Source organism: Brachyistius frenatus, unplaced genomic scaffold (assembly GCF_029030835.1).
Source record: "Brachyistius frenatus isolate BFR_SWC_R1_liver_20210118 unplaced genomic scaffold, ASM2903083v1 Contig_434, whole genome shotgun sequence".
Taxonomy (NCBI): Eukaryota; Metazoa; Chordata; class Actinopteri; family Embiotocidae; genus Brachyistius; species Brachyistius frenatus.
Genome location: NW_027211033.1, coordinates 151,780 through 169,725, shown reverse-complemented (window position 1 = coordinate 169,725; position 17,946 = coordinate 151,780). Strand labels below are relative to the sequence as shown.

Here is a 17,946-nt window from a genome sequence, read left to right as displayed (position 1 = left end):
TGCTGCCCCTGTTTCCCGTGTTTTCCGTGTTTCCCCTGTTCCCCGTTTCCCGTGTGTTTCCCATGTGTTTCCTCTGTTTCCCGTGTGTTTCCCGTTTTCCGTGTTTCCCCTGTTTCCCATGTGTTTCCCGTTTCCCTTTTTTCTCGTGTTTCATGTTTTTCCTTTTTCCCATGTTTCCTGTGTTTTTCCCGTGTTACCCATGTTACCTGTGTGCATCAGGCCACGCTCTGGAGGCCGGCTGGTTCCTGCTTCAGTACGGCGCTCAGTGGGGCGACGAAGACCTCCAGACGACTGCTATCAACAAGTTCGTGGAGCTTCCTTACGAGCGCGGCTGGGATGAAGAGCATGGCGGGCTCTTCTACTTCCTGGATGTGGACGGTTTCTGCCCCACACAGGTGAGTCGGTCGCTGCTGTTACCATGGAGACATAATTAGACGGTGTGACGTTCTGTGTGTGTGTGAGCAGCTTGAGTGGAGCATGAAGCTGTGGTGGCCCCACTGTGAGGGCCTCATCGCCCTTCTCATGGCCTACAGGCACAGCAGGAGGTCCGAGCTGCTGCAGAGGTTCTTCCAAGTGTACGAGTACACGTTCAGCCACGTGAGTCCACAACAAACAGCAGGACCATCATATAGAAGTAATCTGATTCTCATGAGTAAAACGGTCCCTCCAGGAAATGATGTTCAAGAAATCTCTGCAGGACCATGTAATTCTGCAAAATTTCTGCAATTTTTCCTTAAAAAACATTGTGAACAGAAGCTCTGCTGAAAGTATGACATCATAAAGTCTCCTTTCAAAATATATTGACTTTATTACCATAAAATAACTGTTCATTTCCAATCATCAAGTCCCCCCCCATCCTCTTTGAACATGTTGTGTGAAACAAAACGGGCACTTTCAGGTCATATGTTTTGACTGAACAGCTTGTAAACTTCTGTGTTTGTCCTGACGAAGAGACCAAGAGGACAGACAGGTGAAACATCTTCAGAGTTTTTTGGGGTATTTTTTGGTTGAAGTGGTTCTGATTGACAAACTAGGATCTTTGTGAGTGTAGAAGGTAAAATTAAGTGGAAAACATCCCTGATAACTGTGCTGACATAACCAAAGAAAAAAAAGGTGTCAACCTGTTGACCAGAGAGCCTGTAGTGTTTAACGAGATTTCCTGTGTAACTTCTAGGAATCAGAAGGTCCAGAGGGAGGAGCTGAGCAGCGTCTATGGAGGCCAGCTGGCGAGCACTTTCTGTGTTTTTCCACTTCATTTTTCCTCCTATAGCTCTGGGGGCGCCGCCATTTTATTGATGTTTTACACAATAAAATGTTTCACATCAGACTGTGGAAGTCTTCAACGGCTTGTTTCTGAGTCGTCTGAGACTCTTCAGGAGGTGTTTTGAGGAAGTGTTGGCGAGCGGTCCAGATCCTCCTTCCTGGCGGCCAGCAGCAGGGTCGAGGCTGTTGAGGAAACTGTGAGATTCGTACTCAGTCCCAACGTCTCTTGGGAACGCTAAGCGTCCCATTCAGAGCAAGCTTTGTTATTTTATCCTCCAATTCTGCTCATAAATTATTTAGTAATGAATCAATCTAACCTGCTTGTATCCAGCCGCTTATGACAGCGACAGGTTACTCTCCTGCAGACTTTAGGTCTCTAAACTAGAAAGTAATGCTTCCAGTCTTTACTTTTAGAAAGACTGAACTCATCCTGACTGAAAACACAGAGATGAACATCCATCTACTCCTCCAACGCATTGAGCTTTTACAAACCAGCTCCTACAATTATGTTGTAATAATAAAACCTTGAAGCTGAAATAACACCTGAAGATCACAGACCGTTTTAACTTCTGAATCCTGTTAAATATTCATCTTATGAGTTTATATTTGTATATTTTATTGTACTGAAGACATTTTTTACTATGTGTGTCTGATTCTGTGCAGTTTCCTGATGCTCAGAGCGGAGAATGGTTCGGATATTTAACACGAGAAGGGAAAGTGGCTCTGGATTTCAAAGGAGGCCCCTTTAAAGGTGAGAACGTGGTGTAAGAAGAAGAAGCTGGTAAAATACTTTAATAAAATGATGCTGGGAGAACATGGACAGATAAAAAAGGTCATGTTAAACGAAAGTGTGCAATAAAAATATGTCTCGAGAACTGCAGAGACAATAAACAAAAAAACAAACTACAGGAGAAAGCAGTACATGATGGGAGATCTCCCAGTAGCCTCTTCAGTAGCAGACCTGCAAGAGAAATAAAGTCACTCCTTCTTATTAGTTTTCTGGAGGTCCATCTGAAAATAATCCCTCATTCATTAGAAAAGAAGATTCAAGAACACCTGTTTTTGGGGGCGTGTCTGTTTGATTGACAGGCCTGTGGTGCAGTCAGGTTACAGCTATCGGTGGGCGGGACGTAGTATCGTCAGGTTTCCAATCAGATCGGTCAGATCCACCTCTGGCTCCTCCCCCAGCTCGTCCAAATATGGTCACTTCCTGCTCCAAACCGCTCCGAACTAGCAAGATGGTGACGGACAGAATCTGAACTGGAGGATTCATAACGTTCACAAACCAACGATGACGTCACTGATGGTTGATGACATCACTGATGGTTGATGACATCACTGATGGTTGATGACATCACTGATGGCTGATGACATCACTGATGGCTGATGGTTGGTCACACTGAGGAAGGATGTTGAAGATGTCTTAGATTGTTGCACTGTTTGCCCTGCAGTCTTCCTTATGACCTCATGGTGAACCTTGAGTCTTTGGGTCTCTGGGATCAGTTTCCTGCTGTGCTCAGCAGGTAAAATAATAATAATAATAATAGTAATAATGATAATAATGGTGTGTTTTCTGGTGTTCTTCAGGGTTCTTCCACGTGCCGCGCTGCCTCTACATGTGTGAACGCATTCTGGATGATCTGCTGACAAACAAAACCTGAACACTCACAGGAATCTTCTGTTGGATCTGATTTCTGAGTCTGATTTCCAAATTAAACCATAAATCATGTTTCCGCCGTGCTTCACTGTGGAGCTGCTTTCATCTCACTGCAAACATCCAGATTTCACTGATACTGCGTCAGGAAACTGTGTTAAAACGTGCCTTCTCCATGATCACGCCAACCTGCCATTGTTTCATTCCACTTTTTCTGAAGCTGCTCTGACATGACAGTGATGTCATGTGTACATGTTATATTCAAACTGAAGCTACTTTCTCTTCTTCTTGTGACATGTTTGTTATACTTACAGGTCAGTAAATTAATTGTATATTCAATTATTAAAAGTGATGATTAAATGTGACGTTTGCAGTTTTTTTTTTATTTAACTTAATTTGGAAATCAGACATAATAAACACTTGAAGCTTCAGATCTGTGCTGGCAGCAGGTCAAATATTAGTTTTAATTAGTTTGAAATGTTTCAGCAGCTTAAAGACACGGTAGACAGAATCAATCAAATAAAATGGAACTTTTTATCAAAAGGAATGTAATATAATGTTAACAGAACATATTTAGTATGTTTTTAGGTAATGTTCTCTATTTTATTTTATTTAACACTTTATAAATCACTCCCTCCAGAAGTTTATTTTTATTATTGTGATCGATCGAGATTTTACTTTAGTTTTTGTGGTAAAATTGCATTAATTACCAAATTTGCTTGTAAAGGAAATTAAAAAAATCTTTATTTTTAAATCACCAACTAATAAAATAAAGATTCAAAAATTCACTTCCTTTCATAATAATCATACTGCATGTTAGAAAAATGACTCAGAGGCTGTATTCAAAATCAAACACATCAGACATTTATTCTCGCAAGAAGGAGCAAATACATGTCCACTCAAAAAAAGATGTCCAGCATTGCTCAACGTCTCTCCTCCGTAGGGCAGCTTTTATACAGTGTGACGAACAGTTGACATCCACATCCATTCCCTTTACATCTGAGTTCAGTTGTAGATCACAAGATAATGGACGTCGTAACATATGGATGTCGTAAATTAGATCATGCTGTGCACAGATAGTACTGAGTGAGGTCGCAGGTCACGAGATCAAGACATGGAGACGTCGTGTCTGAGAACATGCCGTGGACAGATAAATACTGAGACAATAGAACAAGTACGATGAGTTCATTATTTTTCCATCACTGCACCACACAGAAATAGCTAAAACTACTTTAGTTATCTTTATTTAGAGAAGCACAGGAGGAAACTAGCGTTCAGGTGACGCAGGATTAACACACTCCAGCAGGCGGCGGTAATGCGCCGGAACTTTGTTTACCGACCGCCATTAAAATACAGAAGAAAAGAACCAACGGAAGCCGAGAACAAGAAGCTGTTCGTGTTTGAGAGCCTCCAGATGAAACATATGAAAAGAAAACATGAATCCGTGAGAATAAATCTGTAGTTTATTCGGAGATGAAGGGCAGCGGGCAGGTTTCAGGGTCGTTACTTTGAGGACGGAGTGAACGGCGCTCGCGGTAACTCCTCCGGACCCGGCTATCATGTGAACACGGTAGACCGTAGCTCGCGCCAGGAACTATCCGGTGTCCCGCCTCACGGCCGGTGGGAACGTTTTAATCCCGGTTTCAGCTCTTCACGAGAAAAACAGATGGACGCTGCTCACAGATCCGGTAACGGGAGGTTGAACTCACCTGACAGGTAAAAAAAAAAAACTTCACTCAAACAAGGAAGGAAAGGTGGTTTTAAAACGGAAGAAAAACAATCCTCGTTGCTGTTGATTTACCGGTTAGTTTAACCGTTAGATCACCGGTTACCGTTAATTTAACCGTTAACCGTTTTTAACCGTTAGTTCACCCGTTAATTTAACCGATCCATTAGATCACCGGTTAGTTTAACCGTTAGTTCACCGGTTAGTTCATCGGTTAGTTTAACCGTTAATTTAACCGGTTAGTTTAACCGTTAGATCACCAGTTAGTTTAACCGTTAGTTCACCGGTTAGTTCATCGGTTAGTTTAACCGTTAATTTAACCGGTTAGTTTAACCATTAGATCACCGGTTAGTTTAACCGTTAGTTCACCGGTTAGTTCATCGGTTAGTTTAACCGTTAATTTAACCGGTTAGTTTAACCGTTAGATCACCAGTTAGTTTAACCGTTAGTTCACCGGTTAGTTTAGCTGTTAGTTCACCGGCTAGTTCACCGGTTAGTTTAACGGTTAGTTCACCGGTTAGTTTAACCGTTAGATCACCGGTTAGTTTAACCATTAGATCACCGGTTAGTTTAACCGTTAGATCACCAGTTAGTTTAACCGTTAGTTCACCGGTTAGTTCATCGGTTAGTTTAACCGTTAATTTAACCGTTTAGTTTAACCGTTAGATCACCAGTTAGTTTAACCGTTAGTTCACCGGTTAGTTTAACCATTAGATCACCGGTTAGTTTAACCGTTAGTTCACCGGTTAGTTTAACTGTTAGTTCACCGGCTAGTTCACCGGTTAGTTTAACCGTTAGTTTAACCGGTTAGTTTAACCGTTAGTTCACCGGTTAGTTCACCGGTTAGTTCACCGGTTGGTTTAACCATTAGATCACCGGTTAGTTTAACCGTTAGTTCACCGGTTATTTCACCGGTTAGTTTAACCGTTAGTTCACCGGTTAGTTCACCGGTTAGTTTAACCATTAGATCACCGGTTAGTTTAACCGTTAGTTCACCAGTTAGTTTAACCGTTAATTCACCGGTTAGTTTAACCGCTAGTTCACCGATTAGTTTAACCAGTTAGTTTGACCGTTAGTTCACTGGTTAGTTCATCGGTTAGTTTGATTGTTAGTTCACCGGTTAGTTCAACTGTTAGTTCACCGATTAGTTTAACCGTGAGTTCACCAGTTAGTTCACCGATTAGTTTAACCGGTTAGTTTAACCGTTAGTTCACCGGTTAGTTTAACCGTTCGGAGCAGCAGCACTATGATTGTTATTGTTCTAGATATTAAACTGAGTGAGATCAGAGGAACTGAATCCACCTCAGAGAAAAGTTGATCTCTACACAACGTTTTAGAAATCAAAATGAGCATATTATTTTTTATTAAACAGTAGATTCTCTTCGTTTCAACATCTGATGTTTTCTTTGGTCTATTTTCTATTAAATGAGTTCGTGGGATTTACAAATCACCACATTTTGTTTATATATAAAACTTCACAAACGTTTATTTGGAAACATGGTTTTGTAAACAGGCTGCAGGTACCAAGACATTAAATAAAGATTCTCCATCAGTGATTAATAACAATACAAATGATAATAATAATAATATAAATCACAGCTTCCACAGTTCCCTGAGAACTTCATCTCTTCTGGAACACCAGCAGAGTTTAGAAATGTTTTCATTTAACTGAATAAAAGTTAGTTTGAATGTGACGTCTTCTGTTAATCGTTGCTGTCGTGACTCCTCAGCGGGACCGGTGTCTTCTACCAGGCGATGCCGGCAATCGGCGCCGATGGCAAGAACATCATGAAGCTGATTCCGGTCCAGATGGTCAACCGGCGGTTCGTCCAGACGTCGGCCAGCCGACCCGGCGCCGAGCGGACTCAGCAGAAAGCAGCTGCCGGGAACATCCTCTCATCAGCAGCTCACAGGGAGAAAACTCCCTCTCACCTCCTCAGCAGGAGACCCGACTGCTGGCCTGTCGCCCCGCCCCCTCAGCCCGGTGCCCCGCCCCCCCAGCTCGGTGCCCCGCCCCCTCAGGTAGATCTGGATCTCTGGAACAAGCAGCTGCAGCAGACTGTGAACGTGACGGCCAAAGTGTCTCCGATGGCAACGCTGTCTGCGAACGGTGTGACATCAGTGAGACGTCACCCCCCGCCCCGAGGACAGGACCTCCACATCTCCCCCCCGCCCCGAGGACAGAACCTCCACATCTCCCCCCCGCCCCGAGGACAGAACCTCCACATCTCGCCCCCGCCCCGAGGACAGAACCTCCACATCTCCCCCCCGCCCCGAGGACAGAACCTCCACATCTCCCCCCCGCCCCGAGGACAGAACCTCCACATCTCCCCCCGCCCCGAGGACAGAACCTCCACATCTCCCCCCCGCCCCGAGGACAGAACCTCCACATCTCCCCCCGCCCCGAGGACAGGACCTCCACATCTCCCTCCCGCCCCGAGGACAGGACCTCCACATTTCCCCCCCGCCCCGAGGACAGGACCTCCACATTTCCCCCCGCCCCGAGGACCCGCGAGGACAGGACCTCCACATCTCCCCCCCGCCCCGAGGACAGGACCTCCACATCTCCCCAGACACACACATCCGGACTGTCCTGGCCTCCAAACTCCCTCCCGAGATCCAGGAGCAGATCTTCACCTCGTCTCCGGGAGGTCCAGGGTCTCCCGGTGTGGTCTACGTGTCCCCCGTCACCACGGTGACTCCCAGCGCCGCTCCACCAGCTGACTCCGCCCCTCACTCGCCCGCTGAGGCATCGAGGAAGACGTCACCTGGACTCCCACCCAAAGAAACCAAACCGCACCTGAAGCTGATCCCGAAGGTTTCCCACAGAGCCAACAGCCCGACCCGCTGGGTGATCGAGGAGCACGACTCGGCTCCGAGTCCCAAACCTCTTCACTCTGCATCCGTCACCTCTGAGATCCTCTGTGTGGTGGCAGAGAGAGAGAAACCGGGCCGGGACCAGGACTCCGACGGACCGGCGCCCGGCAGCGGGGCGGGAGGCCGGGACGAGGCGCTGGTGGTCTGCAACGGGAAGGTGTTCTTTGTGACCAATAAGAGCAGCCTGCCGCTCAAACCAGCAGAACCAACACGGAGATACAGACTGAACAGAACCGCCCAACCATCAGCTGACACCCAGCAGAACCTCAGACAGGAAGTGATTGACCTGTGTGATGATGACGCTCAGGAGGAAGCGTCTGTCTGTCAGCTGGAGGAGGACAACGTCATCTTCATCTCTTACACTCCACCCAGAACCGAGGGACCGAGGACGCACGCAGCGCCTCTGGAGGAGACCGACGGGCCGTCAGGAGAACCCCACCAGAACCTGTCAGTCACACATGATACAGCACCAGATACACAACATGTTACACAACATGTTACACAACATGTTACGAGTGTGTGTGCTGCAGCGGTGATGGACATGAAGGATGATGACGAGCGTTCAGACATGAGGACACAGATGCAGGTGGAGACAGCAGGAGCAGCAGGAGGAGGTGGTGACGACCAATCAGAGAGGAGCAGTCCCAGTGTGCAGGTGAGGGACCTGATAGACGTCAGTGATTTTACATCAGCAGGATATTAATCAATATTTGAATCAGAGCTGAAAGTCTCGTTGTTTTTTCAGATAAGGAGAGTTTAAAGACTAATTCTGTTTAATATTCATCTTCATCATGTCAGAGAACTAATCTTCATCTGTGTTCCTGTGTGTGTTCCTGTGTGTGTTCCTGTTTGTGTTCCTGTGTGTGTTCCTGTTTGTGTTCCTGTGTTTGTTCCTGTGTGTGTTCCTGTTTGTTCCTGTGTTCCTGTGTGTGTGTCCCTGCTTGTGTTCCTGTGTGTGTGTTCCTGCTTGTGTTCCTGTGTGTGTGTTCCTGCTTGTGTTCCTGTGTGTGTGTTCCTGTGTTTGTTCCTGTTTGTGTTCCTGTTTGTGTTCCTGTGTTTGTTCCTGTTTGTGTTCCTGTGTGTGTTCCTGTGTGTGTTCCTGTGTGTGTTCCTGTGTGTGTTCCTGTTTGTGTTCCTGTTTGTGTTCCTGTGTGTGTTCCTGTGTGTGTTCCTGTTTGTGTTCCTGTTTGTGTTCCTGTGTGTTCCTGTGTGTGTTCCTGTTTGTGTTCCTGTGTGTGTTCCTGTGTGTGTTCCTGTTTGTGTTCCTGTGTGTGTTCCTGTGTGTGTTCCTGTTTGTGTTCCTGTTTGTGTTCCTGTGTTTGTTCCTGTTTGTGTTCCTGTTTGTGTTCCTGTGTGTGTTCCTGTGTGTGTTCCTGTTTGTGTTCCTGTTTGTGTTCCTGTTTGTGTTCCTGTTTGTGTTCCTGTGTGTGTTCCTGTTTGTGTTCCTGTGTGTGTTCCTGCTTGTGTTCCTGTTTGTGTTCCTGTGTGTGTTGTGTTCCTGTGTGTGTGTGTCCTGTGTGTGTGTTCTGTGTGTGTTCCTGTGTGTGTTCCTGTTTGTTCCTGTGTGTTCCTGTGTGTGTTCCTGTTTGTGTTCCTGTGTTTGTTCCTGTGTGTGTTCCTGTGTTGTTCCTGTTGTGTGTGTGTGTGTGTGTTTGTTCCTGCTTGTGTTCCTGTGTGTGTGTTCCTGCTTGTGTTCCTGTGTGTGTGTTCCTGCTTGTGTTCCTGTGTGTGTGTTCCTGTGTTTGTTCCTGTTTGTGTTCCTGTGTGTTCCTGTTTGTGTTCCTGTGTGTTCCTGTTTGTGTTCCTGTGTGTGTTCCTGTGTGTGTTCCTGTTTGTGTTCCTGTTTGTGTTCCTGTGTGTGTTCCTGTTTGTGTTCCTGTGTTTGTTCCTGTTTGTGTTCCTGTTTGTGTTCCTGTGTTTGTTCTTGTTTGTGTTCCTGTGTTTGTTCCTGTTTGTGTTCCTGTTTGTTCCTGTGTGTGTTCCTGCTTGTGTTCCTGCTTGTGTTCCTGTGTGTTCCTGTTTGTTCCTGTTTGTGTTCCTGCTTGTGTTCCTGCTTGTGTTCCTGTGTGTTCCTGCTTGTGTTCCTGTGTGTTCCTGTTTGTGTTCCTGTGTGTTCCTGTTTGTGTTCCTGCTTGTGTTCCTGTTTGTGTTCCTGTGTGTTCCTGTTTGTTCCTGTGTGTGTTCCTGTGTGTTCCTGTTTGTGTTCCTGTGTGTTCCTGTTTGTGTTCCTGTTTGTGTTCCTGTGTGTTCCTGCTTGTGTTCCTGCTTGTGTTCCTGTTTGTGTTCCTGTGTGTTCCTGTTTGTGTTCCTGCTTGTGTTCTTGTTTGTGTTCCTGTGTGTTCCTGTGTGTTCCTGCTTGTGTTCCTGTGTGTTCCTGTGTGTTCCTGTGTGTTCCTGCTTGTGTTCCTGTTTGTGTTCCTGTGTGTTCCTGTTTGTGTTCCTGTGTGTTCCTGTTTGTGTTCCTGTGTGTTCCTGCTTGTGTTCCTGTGTGGTCCTGTTTTTTCCCTCCTAGCTTGTGTGAGAATTGTTGAATTGTTGGTTTCTCTGTATAATATTGTAAAATTCTGTTTAAAGGACTTTGATGTGTTAATTGCCATGAAATAACCTGTATTGTGATTTGGCGTTATATAAATAAAGTTGAATTGAATTGAATATTTGGACGAGCTGGGGGAGGAGCCAGAGGTGGATCTGACCGATCTGATCGGAAACCTGACGATACTACGTCCCGCCCACCGATAGCTGTAACCTGACTGCACCACAGGCCTGTCAATCAAACAGACACGCCCCCAAAACCAGGTCTTCTTGAATCTTCTTTTCTAATGAATGAGGGATTATTTTCAGATGGACCTCCAGAAAACTAAGAAGAAGGAGTGACTTTAGCTAACAACACCGAGATAACTGATGGACACATTTTATTCACTTTGGATTTGATGAGAGAAGTTGAATGGGAGTCTATGGAGCCGGAGGCTTTTTGGAGCCGACCTCTAGTGGCACTCGCTGGTATTGCAGCTGAAGACACTTCTGGATCAAAACCATTTTACAGACCTGAAGCTACGAACTCTTTTAGAAACAGTCTGCTGACTCCAGCTGGACGTGTATCTCCTTATTAAACTCTGTATTCATGCAGTTTTATGTGCTGTCTGTCTTTTCTGTCCTCGTCCTCAGAGTCCTCCACGTCCTTCTCCAGTGAGGACAGCATCCCGTCTGCTGAGGAAGGTCTTTGGGATCACAGCTGATGTTAGAGTCCGCCTGCAGAGGGTTGAGGAGGTGTCGGCTGGTTCTGGTCCTGCTGAGTCCACGGGGTCGGGGGAGGAGCCAGCCGAGTCCATGGGGACAGGGGAGGATGAGGAGGACCGAGAAGAAGACCCCCGTCTGCGGGACCCTCACGGTGATGTGATGGACACACACTGTTCACACTTCACAGCTCTTTCTGCTGTGGAGCAGAACTGCCCTCGAGGTCAAAGGTCACCCACGGGGACGTCACGTGACACTGAATCTGAGCCCGTGATTGGCTACGTGGAGCCGATAGATGAAGACTTCACCAGCACCGATGAAGAGAACGCGGGTCTCCGGTCAGAGCACGCCGGGACCCGTCCTCAGAGTCCGACCTGCGTGGACATCAGCACCAGGAGACTGGGACGGACAAGGAAGCGCACCAGGTGTCCCTGCTGCGTCTCCGGGTCTCTGGAGCCGGCCGACAAGTCCAAGACAGAGCGGTGGGAGCTCAGCGCCGAGCAGATCAGGAGGAGGGGACGGACGAAGACTCGGAGACGGGACGGGAGGACGTCTGCACGGACCGGCTGCCCGGTGGACGGCGACGGTTCGTCCTCGGCGTCCACAGACTGCGACGAGTTAAAGATCCACGAACAGATCCGACGACTCAAAGACCTCCTGAAGGAGAAAGAAGCAGCTTTAGAGACGATGAGGAGCCGAGTGAGCTGAGACCTTCATCTTTATAACCTTCAGATTCATACGTCATTCTTCTGTTCACAAAGAACACGTTCATTCAGGAGGTCTGGACACCTGGAAAACATTCACCGAGCACACAACCCTCAACGCTTCCCTGCTTCCTCTTCAACCCTCACACTTCATGATGTCATGAATTAGAGAACCGGAGGTGTCCATCGTCGCATGTTGCAGCAGGTTGAGGTTCCTGTAACGACACTCACAACAAACCTGCTTCAACGGTTTGTTGTTTTCCTTTGTTTTATGTATCAAAATCTCAACGTACATTCTAGAAAACAGCAGAAACAGTTTGAACTGAATCTGTAGTTTTTACCCGGTTTTTTTACAGATGACTTTAAAATGTTCGTACTCCTTTATTTCTGCTGTGAGTGAGTGAGTGAGTGAGTGAGTGAGTGAGTGAGTGAGTGTGTGTGTGTGTGTGTGTGTGTGTGTGTGTGTGTGTGTGTGTGTGTGTGTGTGTGTGTGTGTGTGTGTGTGTGTGTGAGTGAGTGTGTGTGTGTGTGTGTGTGTGTGTGTGTGTGTGTGTGTGTGTGTGTGGCAGGACCGACACACATTAACACACTCTTCTCCAACATCTTTGTAAATTTCATGTATTTTTAAAAATATTTCTCTTTATTGTTGTATTTTTATTTTTGACTCCATTAGATTTATATTGTTTTAATACGTCATATTTAGCATTCATTCTTACAGCAGTGAGTTTTTGTTATTTTTGTTATTGTATATATTGTGCAGAGTTTGAATATGAATCGTAGACACACACCATCAGGGCCCGTTTCATCACCGCAGCCTTAAACTGTAAAACATCAAAGACTTTATCTTTTTATTCACACCTGGAGATGTCGTTCAACCTTTGAAGAAGTTTCTAAGATCTGTTCTTTCTGTCTGTTCTCAGATTTATGATGGCTTTTTTACACAAAAAAATATTTATTAAATGTTCAGTCGTTCATGAAACACTTCTGACCTCATGTATTTATATTGACAGCAGAGATGTTGGGAGGATTCCTTCAGAACTTGTTCTAGAGTATTTATATGGATTCATCTGATCCATGATAAAAACAAGATTCATCAGCTACTGTCTGAGTTTATATTAAATATGTCTCCAGACTTTATCTCAAAACAAACCTTCACACTCGGAAGTAGAAACATGTTTTATGTTGAGATGCTGCGTCACTACAGACCTTTAGCACTCCCTCCTCCTCCTGCTCACCTCCACCCAGCTTTTCATAATAAAAGATAAACATCCTTATTCGTACACGTGCTGTTGTAACTGCCTCCAGTCCAGAAGGTGGTGACAAAACACTTTATTTTGAAGGGCAGTCTGACTGAGTTACAGACTAAATTAGAGGTTTTATTTTGAGAAAATAGAACATAATTCATTTTGATGTGAAGAACAAAGTCTTTTAAAACCTGAACAAGTGTGAGACGTGCTGGTGGCATTCAGAATAAAAGTGGGATATTATGAGGTGCTTCTTCCTCGTCAGTGTATCACCTGCAGCAACCCTGATTTTAACCTAAAAACATCCATCAGTGGAAGTGAACGCTGTATTTAAGAGCTTTTAACCTCCATGTGCTGTTTTAATTTCCCAGATGAACTACGAGTAGTCTCAGAAACAGAATTAGACAATCAGGCTTTCTGACATCACAGAGCTGAGGGACCAATCCTGACAACCTGGGGGCGGGGCTTTCCAGTCTGCTGGAGGATTGGGTGGAGAAAGCGGTGGGGTCTATTTCCATATTCTCAGATTTGAATGATCGCAAAGGTGTCAAATTACCTCCACCCACTGGAGGCACTAGAGGATGTGTTTTACGGAAACAGGGTGAGATGTGAGGTGAACTTCCCCTTCTGTCAAACAGCTGTTCCATCCAGCTGTGATCTCGTGAAGCACCAGACTCCATTGACAAAAACACTCGTTTTACCTCTCAGAACATGTTAGTTTGTGATTAGTTTGATCCGAACGGTTCAATGTCGAATGTACCGTATATTATATGGACAGTTTATTCTCTATGTTGTTGTTGTTTGTAGAGGTTTTTTTTTTCAGATATTCCCGGCTGTACTCGGGAGTTAGATGAGGCTTTTACTCTGAAGAGGTTCTCCCGGATGTCCGGTCGTCTCGTGAGGAAGTGGAATCTTTAAAAGCGGAAACCATGGCGTCATGAAGGTAAGGCGAACATCCCGCTGGCACCTCACGTTTCTATCCGATTTCTAATGTGTGTCGTGTTTCTACCGGTTCAACCGGCCGTTAACGAGGAACGTGACGCAGCTGTTCCGGTCAGAGACGAACCGGCCCGTTTCTTCTTCTTCTTCTTCTTCTTCTTCAGCTCTCATCTGAACGTTAATCCGACAACATGACGACGTGTCCGCTGTCCTCAGAATTTTATCTCTGGAGGGTTTTAATTTCACTTCTTGGAGCTGATGACGTCAGCGAGGGGGGTTAATCGAACAACCGGTTCGAAACACAATTTCTTCAAAATGAGTTTTTGTGTTGACAAAACAAACACAGCTGAGTTTAACCCCTTGAGTTTAACTCCTGTGTTTATCTCCTGAGTTTAACTCCTGAGTTGAGGGTTTAACTTCTGAGCTGAGTTTAACTCCTGCGTTTACATCCTGAGCTGAGTTTAACTCCTGCGTTTACATCCTGAGCTGAGTTTAACTCCCGAGTTTACATCCTGAGCTTAGTTTAACTCCCGAGTTTACATCCTGAGCTTAGTTTAACTCCTGAGTTTACATCCTGAGCTGAGTTTACCTCCCGAGTTTACATCCCGAGCTGAGTTTAACTCCTGCGTTTACATCCTGAGCTGAGTTTAACTCCCGAGTTTACATCCTGGGCTTAGTTTAACTCCTGAGTTTACATCCTGAGCTGAGTTTACATCCCGAGTTTACATCCCGAGCTGAGTTTAACTCCTGCGTTTACATCCTGAGCTGAGTTTAACTCCTGAGTTTACATCCCGAGCTGAGTTTAACTCCCGAGTTTACATCCTGAGCTGAGTTTAACTCCTGCGTTTACATCCTGAGCTGAGTTTAACTCCCGAGTTTACATCCTGAGCTGAGTTTAACTCCCGAGTTTACATCATGAGCTGAGTTTAACTCCCGAGTTTACATCATGGGCTGAGTTTAACTCCCGGGTTTACATCCTGGGTTGAGTTTAACTCGAGTTTACATCCTGAGTTGAGTTTAACTCATGGGTTTATCTCCTGACTTTAACTCATGTGTTTAACTCTTATGCTTAACTCCTGAGTTTAACTCCTGAGTTGAGTTTAGCGCCCTGAGTTTATACTCAGAGTACAGAAAGATAACAGATTATGTTTTTAACTCCATCATGTTAGAAACAGTTTTTAGATTGCAGTTTTTTAATCTGTTCAGACTGATGGACGTTACAGCAGTGGACCGTCTGTCCTCCACCCGTCTGTCCTCCACCCCTCATGTTGTGTCCACTCTGCGCTCCTATTGGTCGGTGTCACAGACCGTTTCAGGAAGTATACAACACGCATGACAGTCACGTCTGATTGTCGGGACGTTGTGACATTAATGTCTTTAACTGGTGTCTCTAGTGGGCGGGGCTTAACCTGATGACGTCTGTCTGTCTCCAGGACACCAGGCAGAGTGAGAATGTCCTGAGCAGGCTGGAGGTGTACATCCCGGTGGAGGCGGAGGTGAAGAGCATCCCTCTGCGCAGCCTCCCGGCCTCTGTGCTTCGACGGATGGAGCTCCGCCTCCCCGCCTCTGACGCCGGCAGGAAGCCCGCCAACTCTCCGGAGGGGATCTGGATCTGTCCGGCGCTGATCCGGAGGAAAGGCGTCCGCCCGGCGTCCCGCACGGGGAGTGGCGTGATGGAGAACATGTCCTCGGTGCTGGGGACGGAGTTCAGGGCTGCGTCGGGTACCTTCAGGATGTCCTTCGTCTCGTCCAACCGAGCGGCCACCGAGGTCCTGAAGGAAACCGTCCCTGGGATACGCCCCTCCCCCCCCGCCCCACTACCGCATAGCCCGGCTCCGCTGGCCAGCCAAGACGCTGTGGTCATTTACAACGGACGCATCTACCTGTCCATCAGGAAGCCCGGGCGGAACCGAGTACCGCTGCCAGATGCCCCGCCCACCGGTCCTCCGGAGACACACAGACGACCAGATGCCCCGCCCACCGGTCCTCCGGAGACACACAGACGACCAGATGCCCCGCCCACCGGTCCTCCGGAGACACACAGACGACCAGATGCCCCGCCCACCGGTCCTCCAGCATCACACTTCTCCTCCAAACACCAGCCGAAGGAAAGAGAACACATTTACATTTAACCAGGAAGTCGACTTTATTCACGTTTGGTCTCCAGAGAAAGTCATCGAACATCGAATCCTGTCGCGGATGAATCACGATAATCTAAGTGAAAACATTTTTATTAAGTGATCTTATTCGTCTTTAAGCAAAAAGCAAAAAAAAAATCAATTTCATTTCTTGTCACACTTTTCCAGTTGTTCCACTCAGTGTTCACGTCCCTGTCCTGGAGGTTTTCCCATCATGCCCTGCAAATCAAATGCACATAATTAAAACACTATATCTGACAGTAACATTATGAACTAAAATAATCTGCATTAAATATTGTTTTTATCTACAAAAACAGAAAGTTACAGTCAAATAACATAAATTCAGTAATTTGTATAAAAGATGAAGAATTTTTAACCGTCTCAGAAATTATATGAATCATAATTGAAGTGTAGCCGCATGACTTCATATTTAGTGCACGTGATTATCGGTACCATAAAAGCAATTCTTGGATTTTCATAATTATGTCACTCCTTCGTTGTTTCTTGATGTTACAAAGGTCGGCCACTAGGTGGCAGCATACGGGACAACTCATTAGTGTCCACTGATGTGCACCAGAGAACAGCTGTTTGAAGCCTGAGACTCGGCAGAGGGTTCAGAGATGTTTTACTGTGACAGTGCCGTTGTCATGGTAACCAGCAGCTGTTGTTCTGTTACCGCGGAGGAGGCGACGCTCGGTCGAATCCCAGAGAGTGAACGTGACGCTCTCAGTGACGCTGCCATCTTTGTCCCGCAGGAGGAAGACGAGCGGCCGAGGAAGAAACACGCCGCACGTAGAATAATTCAGAGCACAGAGGACACCGGAGGACGGCAGGTCTCAGAGGGAGCAGCGCTGCAGCCAGCTGAGGAGGAGGAGGAGCAGCAGCAGGAGGAGCAGGAGGAAGGTGGGCAGACCAGGAGACGGTCTGTCGCCTCCACGTCTCAGCAGACGTGCGTCTTCGAGGATCTGCATCGGGAGGAGAGGATCGCTCAGATGAAGGCCCGACTGAAACAGACCGAATCGGCTCTGAACGACAGGACGTCCTCTCAGTGACCGAAAACTGGACTCAAACGGTTTCTGGTCTGAGACGGAAGGACGAGATGTCTCCGCCGGTCAGTCAGAGACAGACGATGTTCAGGTTATTATGGGACCAACATTCAGGACTCACTTCATAAAACATGTTTCACATGAACATCTGTCATCAGTTTATTTCTGTTAATAAAGACGTGTGTTGAACATAAAGAAGCGTTTTTGATTTCAAGCTGCGTTCACCAGCTCTGATGTTCAGGGATGAACAACAGTTTGAACCGAAGTTCCCCCTTAAGCTTTTTATGCTTTTTGGACAAATGTGAGCGGGGACCCTTACGTCCGAAACGCATGAAAAACGTGAGGGGTTGTCCAAAACTAAACAAAAAATCATATGTACTATGCTGTCCAAAATATAAAAAAGTGTCACATTATAGTGTGACGTAGAAAATATAAAAATTTCAAATATAAGGGTACCTGCTTACATTTTTCATCTTTTTCAGACGCAAGGGCCCCAACACTTTCATAGAACAATTAATCCCAAAGCACTTCACAGAGCTAAAGAAACTTCAAACACAATAAAGAAAAAAAGAAAAGTAGATGAAACAATAAAACACAAATAAAACCCTAACAAAAAATAAACACTGGAGCCTCAATTAATCAATGGCCAAGTTAAAAAGATATGTCTTAAGTTTTCTCCACATACGTTTTAGTGGAAATTCTTGGTTTAACATAAAGTGCTGTAAGGCTAACAATGTGTCGCGTTAAATGTTGCAGCTGCAAAGAATTTTGGGACGCTGTAACCTCCCGTCTTCTTATAGAGGATTTTTTCCTAAGAATTCAAACAACTCTTAATATGGCTGAATAAAACGGACTATTCGATGACACCTTCAGTTTGTGTTGCTGTTGAAGTGTCCAGTTGTACAGACGGCTAGACAGAATAATAGAAACACCCGACAATATTGGTCAACCAGCAGTTTAACCTCCAGTTTGTCCTCTGAAAACTCCAGGAGGAAGAAATCACTGCAGGGCTGCTGGACCGGTCTCAGCTAGGTGGCGCTGCCGGGCTGCTGTCTGCTCTGGTTAACAGTCTGTGAACGAGGGTGATGTTTGAGACGGAGATGAAGATCCTGTTCGGACAG

At 46.0% G+C, this 17,946-nt stretch overlaps 3 protein-coding genes across 4 annotated transcripts; all 3 read left to right on the top strand.

The window, feature by feature from the left end:
- The first annotated feature begins 170 nt into the window (after nucleotides 1-170).
- Nucleotides 171-3,282, top strand: LOC138637135 (N-acylglucosamine 2-epimerase-like). Its single transcript, XM_069725617.1, has 4 exons — nucleotides 171-395; nucleotides 466-597; nucleotides 1,927-2,014; nucleotides 2,851-3,282. The coding sequence occupies exons 1-4, from the start codon at nucleotides 171-173 to the stop codon at nucleotides 2,922-2,924; spliced, it is 519 nt and encodes a 172-aa protein (XP_069581718.1). The 3' UTR covers nucleotides 2,925-3,282.
- Nucleotides 3,283-4,286: 1,004 nt separating this feature from the next.
- Nucleotides 4,287-17,023, top strand: LOC138637129 (uncharacterized). Its single transcript, XM_069725609.1, is given in 5 exon segments — nucleotides 4,287-4,633; nucleotides 6,374-7,148; nucleotides 7,150-8,175; nucleotides 10,686-11,453; nucleotides 16,379-17,023. Coding segments are annotated over 5 exon segments (3,072 nt in total). The 5' UTR covers nucleotides 4,287-4,583; the 3' UTR covers nucleotides 16,832-17,023.
- LOC138637133 (uncharacterized) lies at nucleotides 13,625-16,379 on the top strand. 2 transcript variants are annotated; one of them, XM_069725615.1, is made up of 2 exons: nucleotides 13,625-13,645; nucleotides 15,075-16,379. In XM_069725615.1, the coding sequence occupies exons 1-2, from the start codon at nucleotides 13,640-13,642 to the stop codon at nucleotides 15,771-15,773; spliced, it is 705 nt and encodes a 234-aa protein (XP_069581716.1). In that variant the 5' UTR covers nucleotides 13,625-13,639; the 3' UTR covers nucleotides 15,774-16,379. The 2 variants fall into 2 exon arrangements, with proteins under 2 accessions (XP_069581716.1, XP_069581715.1); XM_069725614.1 differs by having other exon boundaries at nucleotides 13,640-13,645; nucleotides 15,036-16,379.
- Nucleotides 17,024-17,946: the final 923 nt, after the last annotated feature.

Coding starts and splice junctions, on each gene's coding strand:
- LOC138637135 (XM_069725617.1), top strand. CDS start 171: ATGTTTCCTGTGTTTTTCCCGTGTTACCCATGTTACCTGTGTGCATCA. Junction 396..465: donor ACGGTTTCTGCCCCACACAG/GTGAGTCGGTCG, acceptor GTGTGTGAGCAG/CTTGAGTGGAGCATGAAGCT. Junction 598..1,926: donor ACGAGTACACGTTCAGCCAC/GTGAGTCCACAA, acceptor GATTCTGTGCAG/TTTCCTGATGCTCAGAGCGG.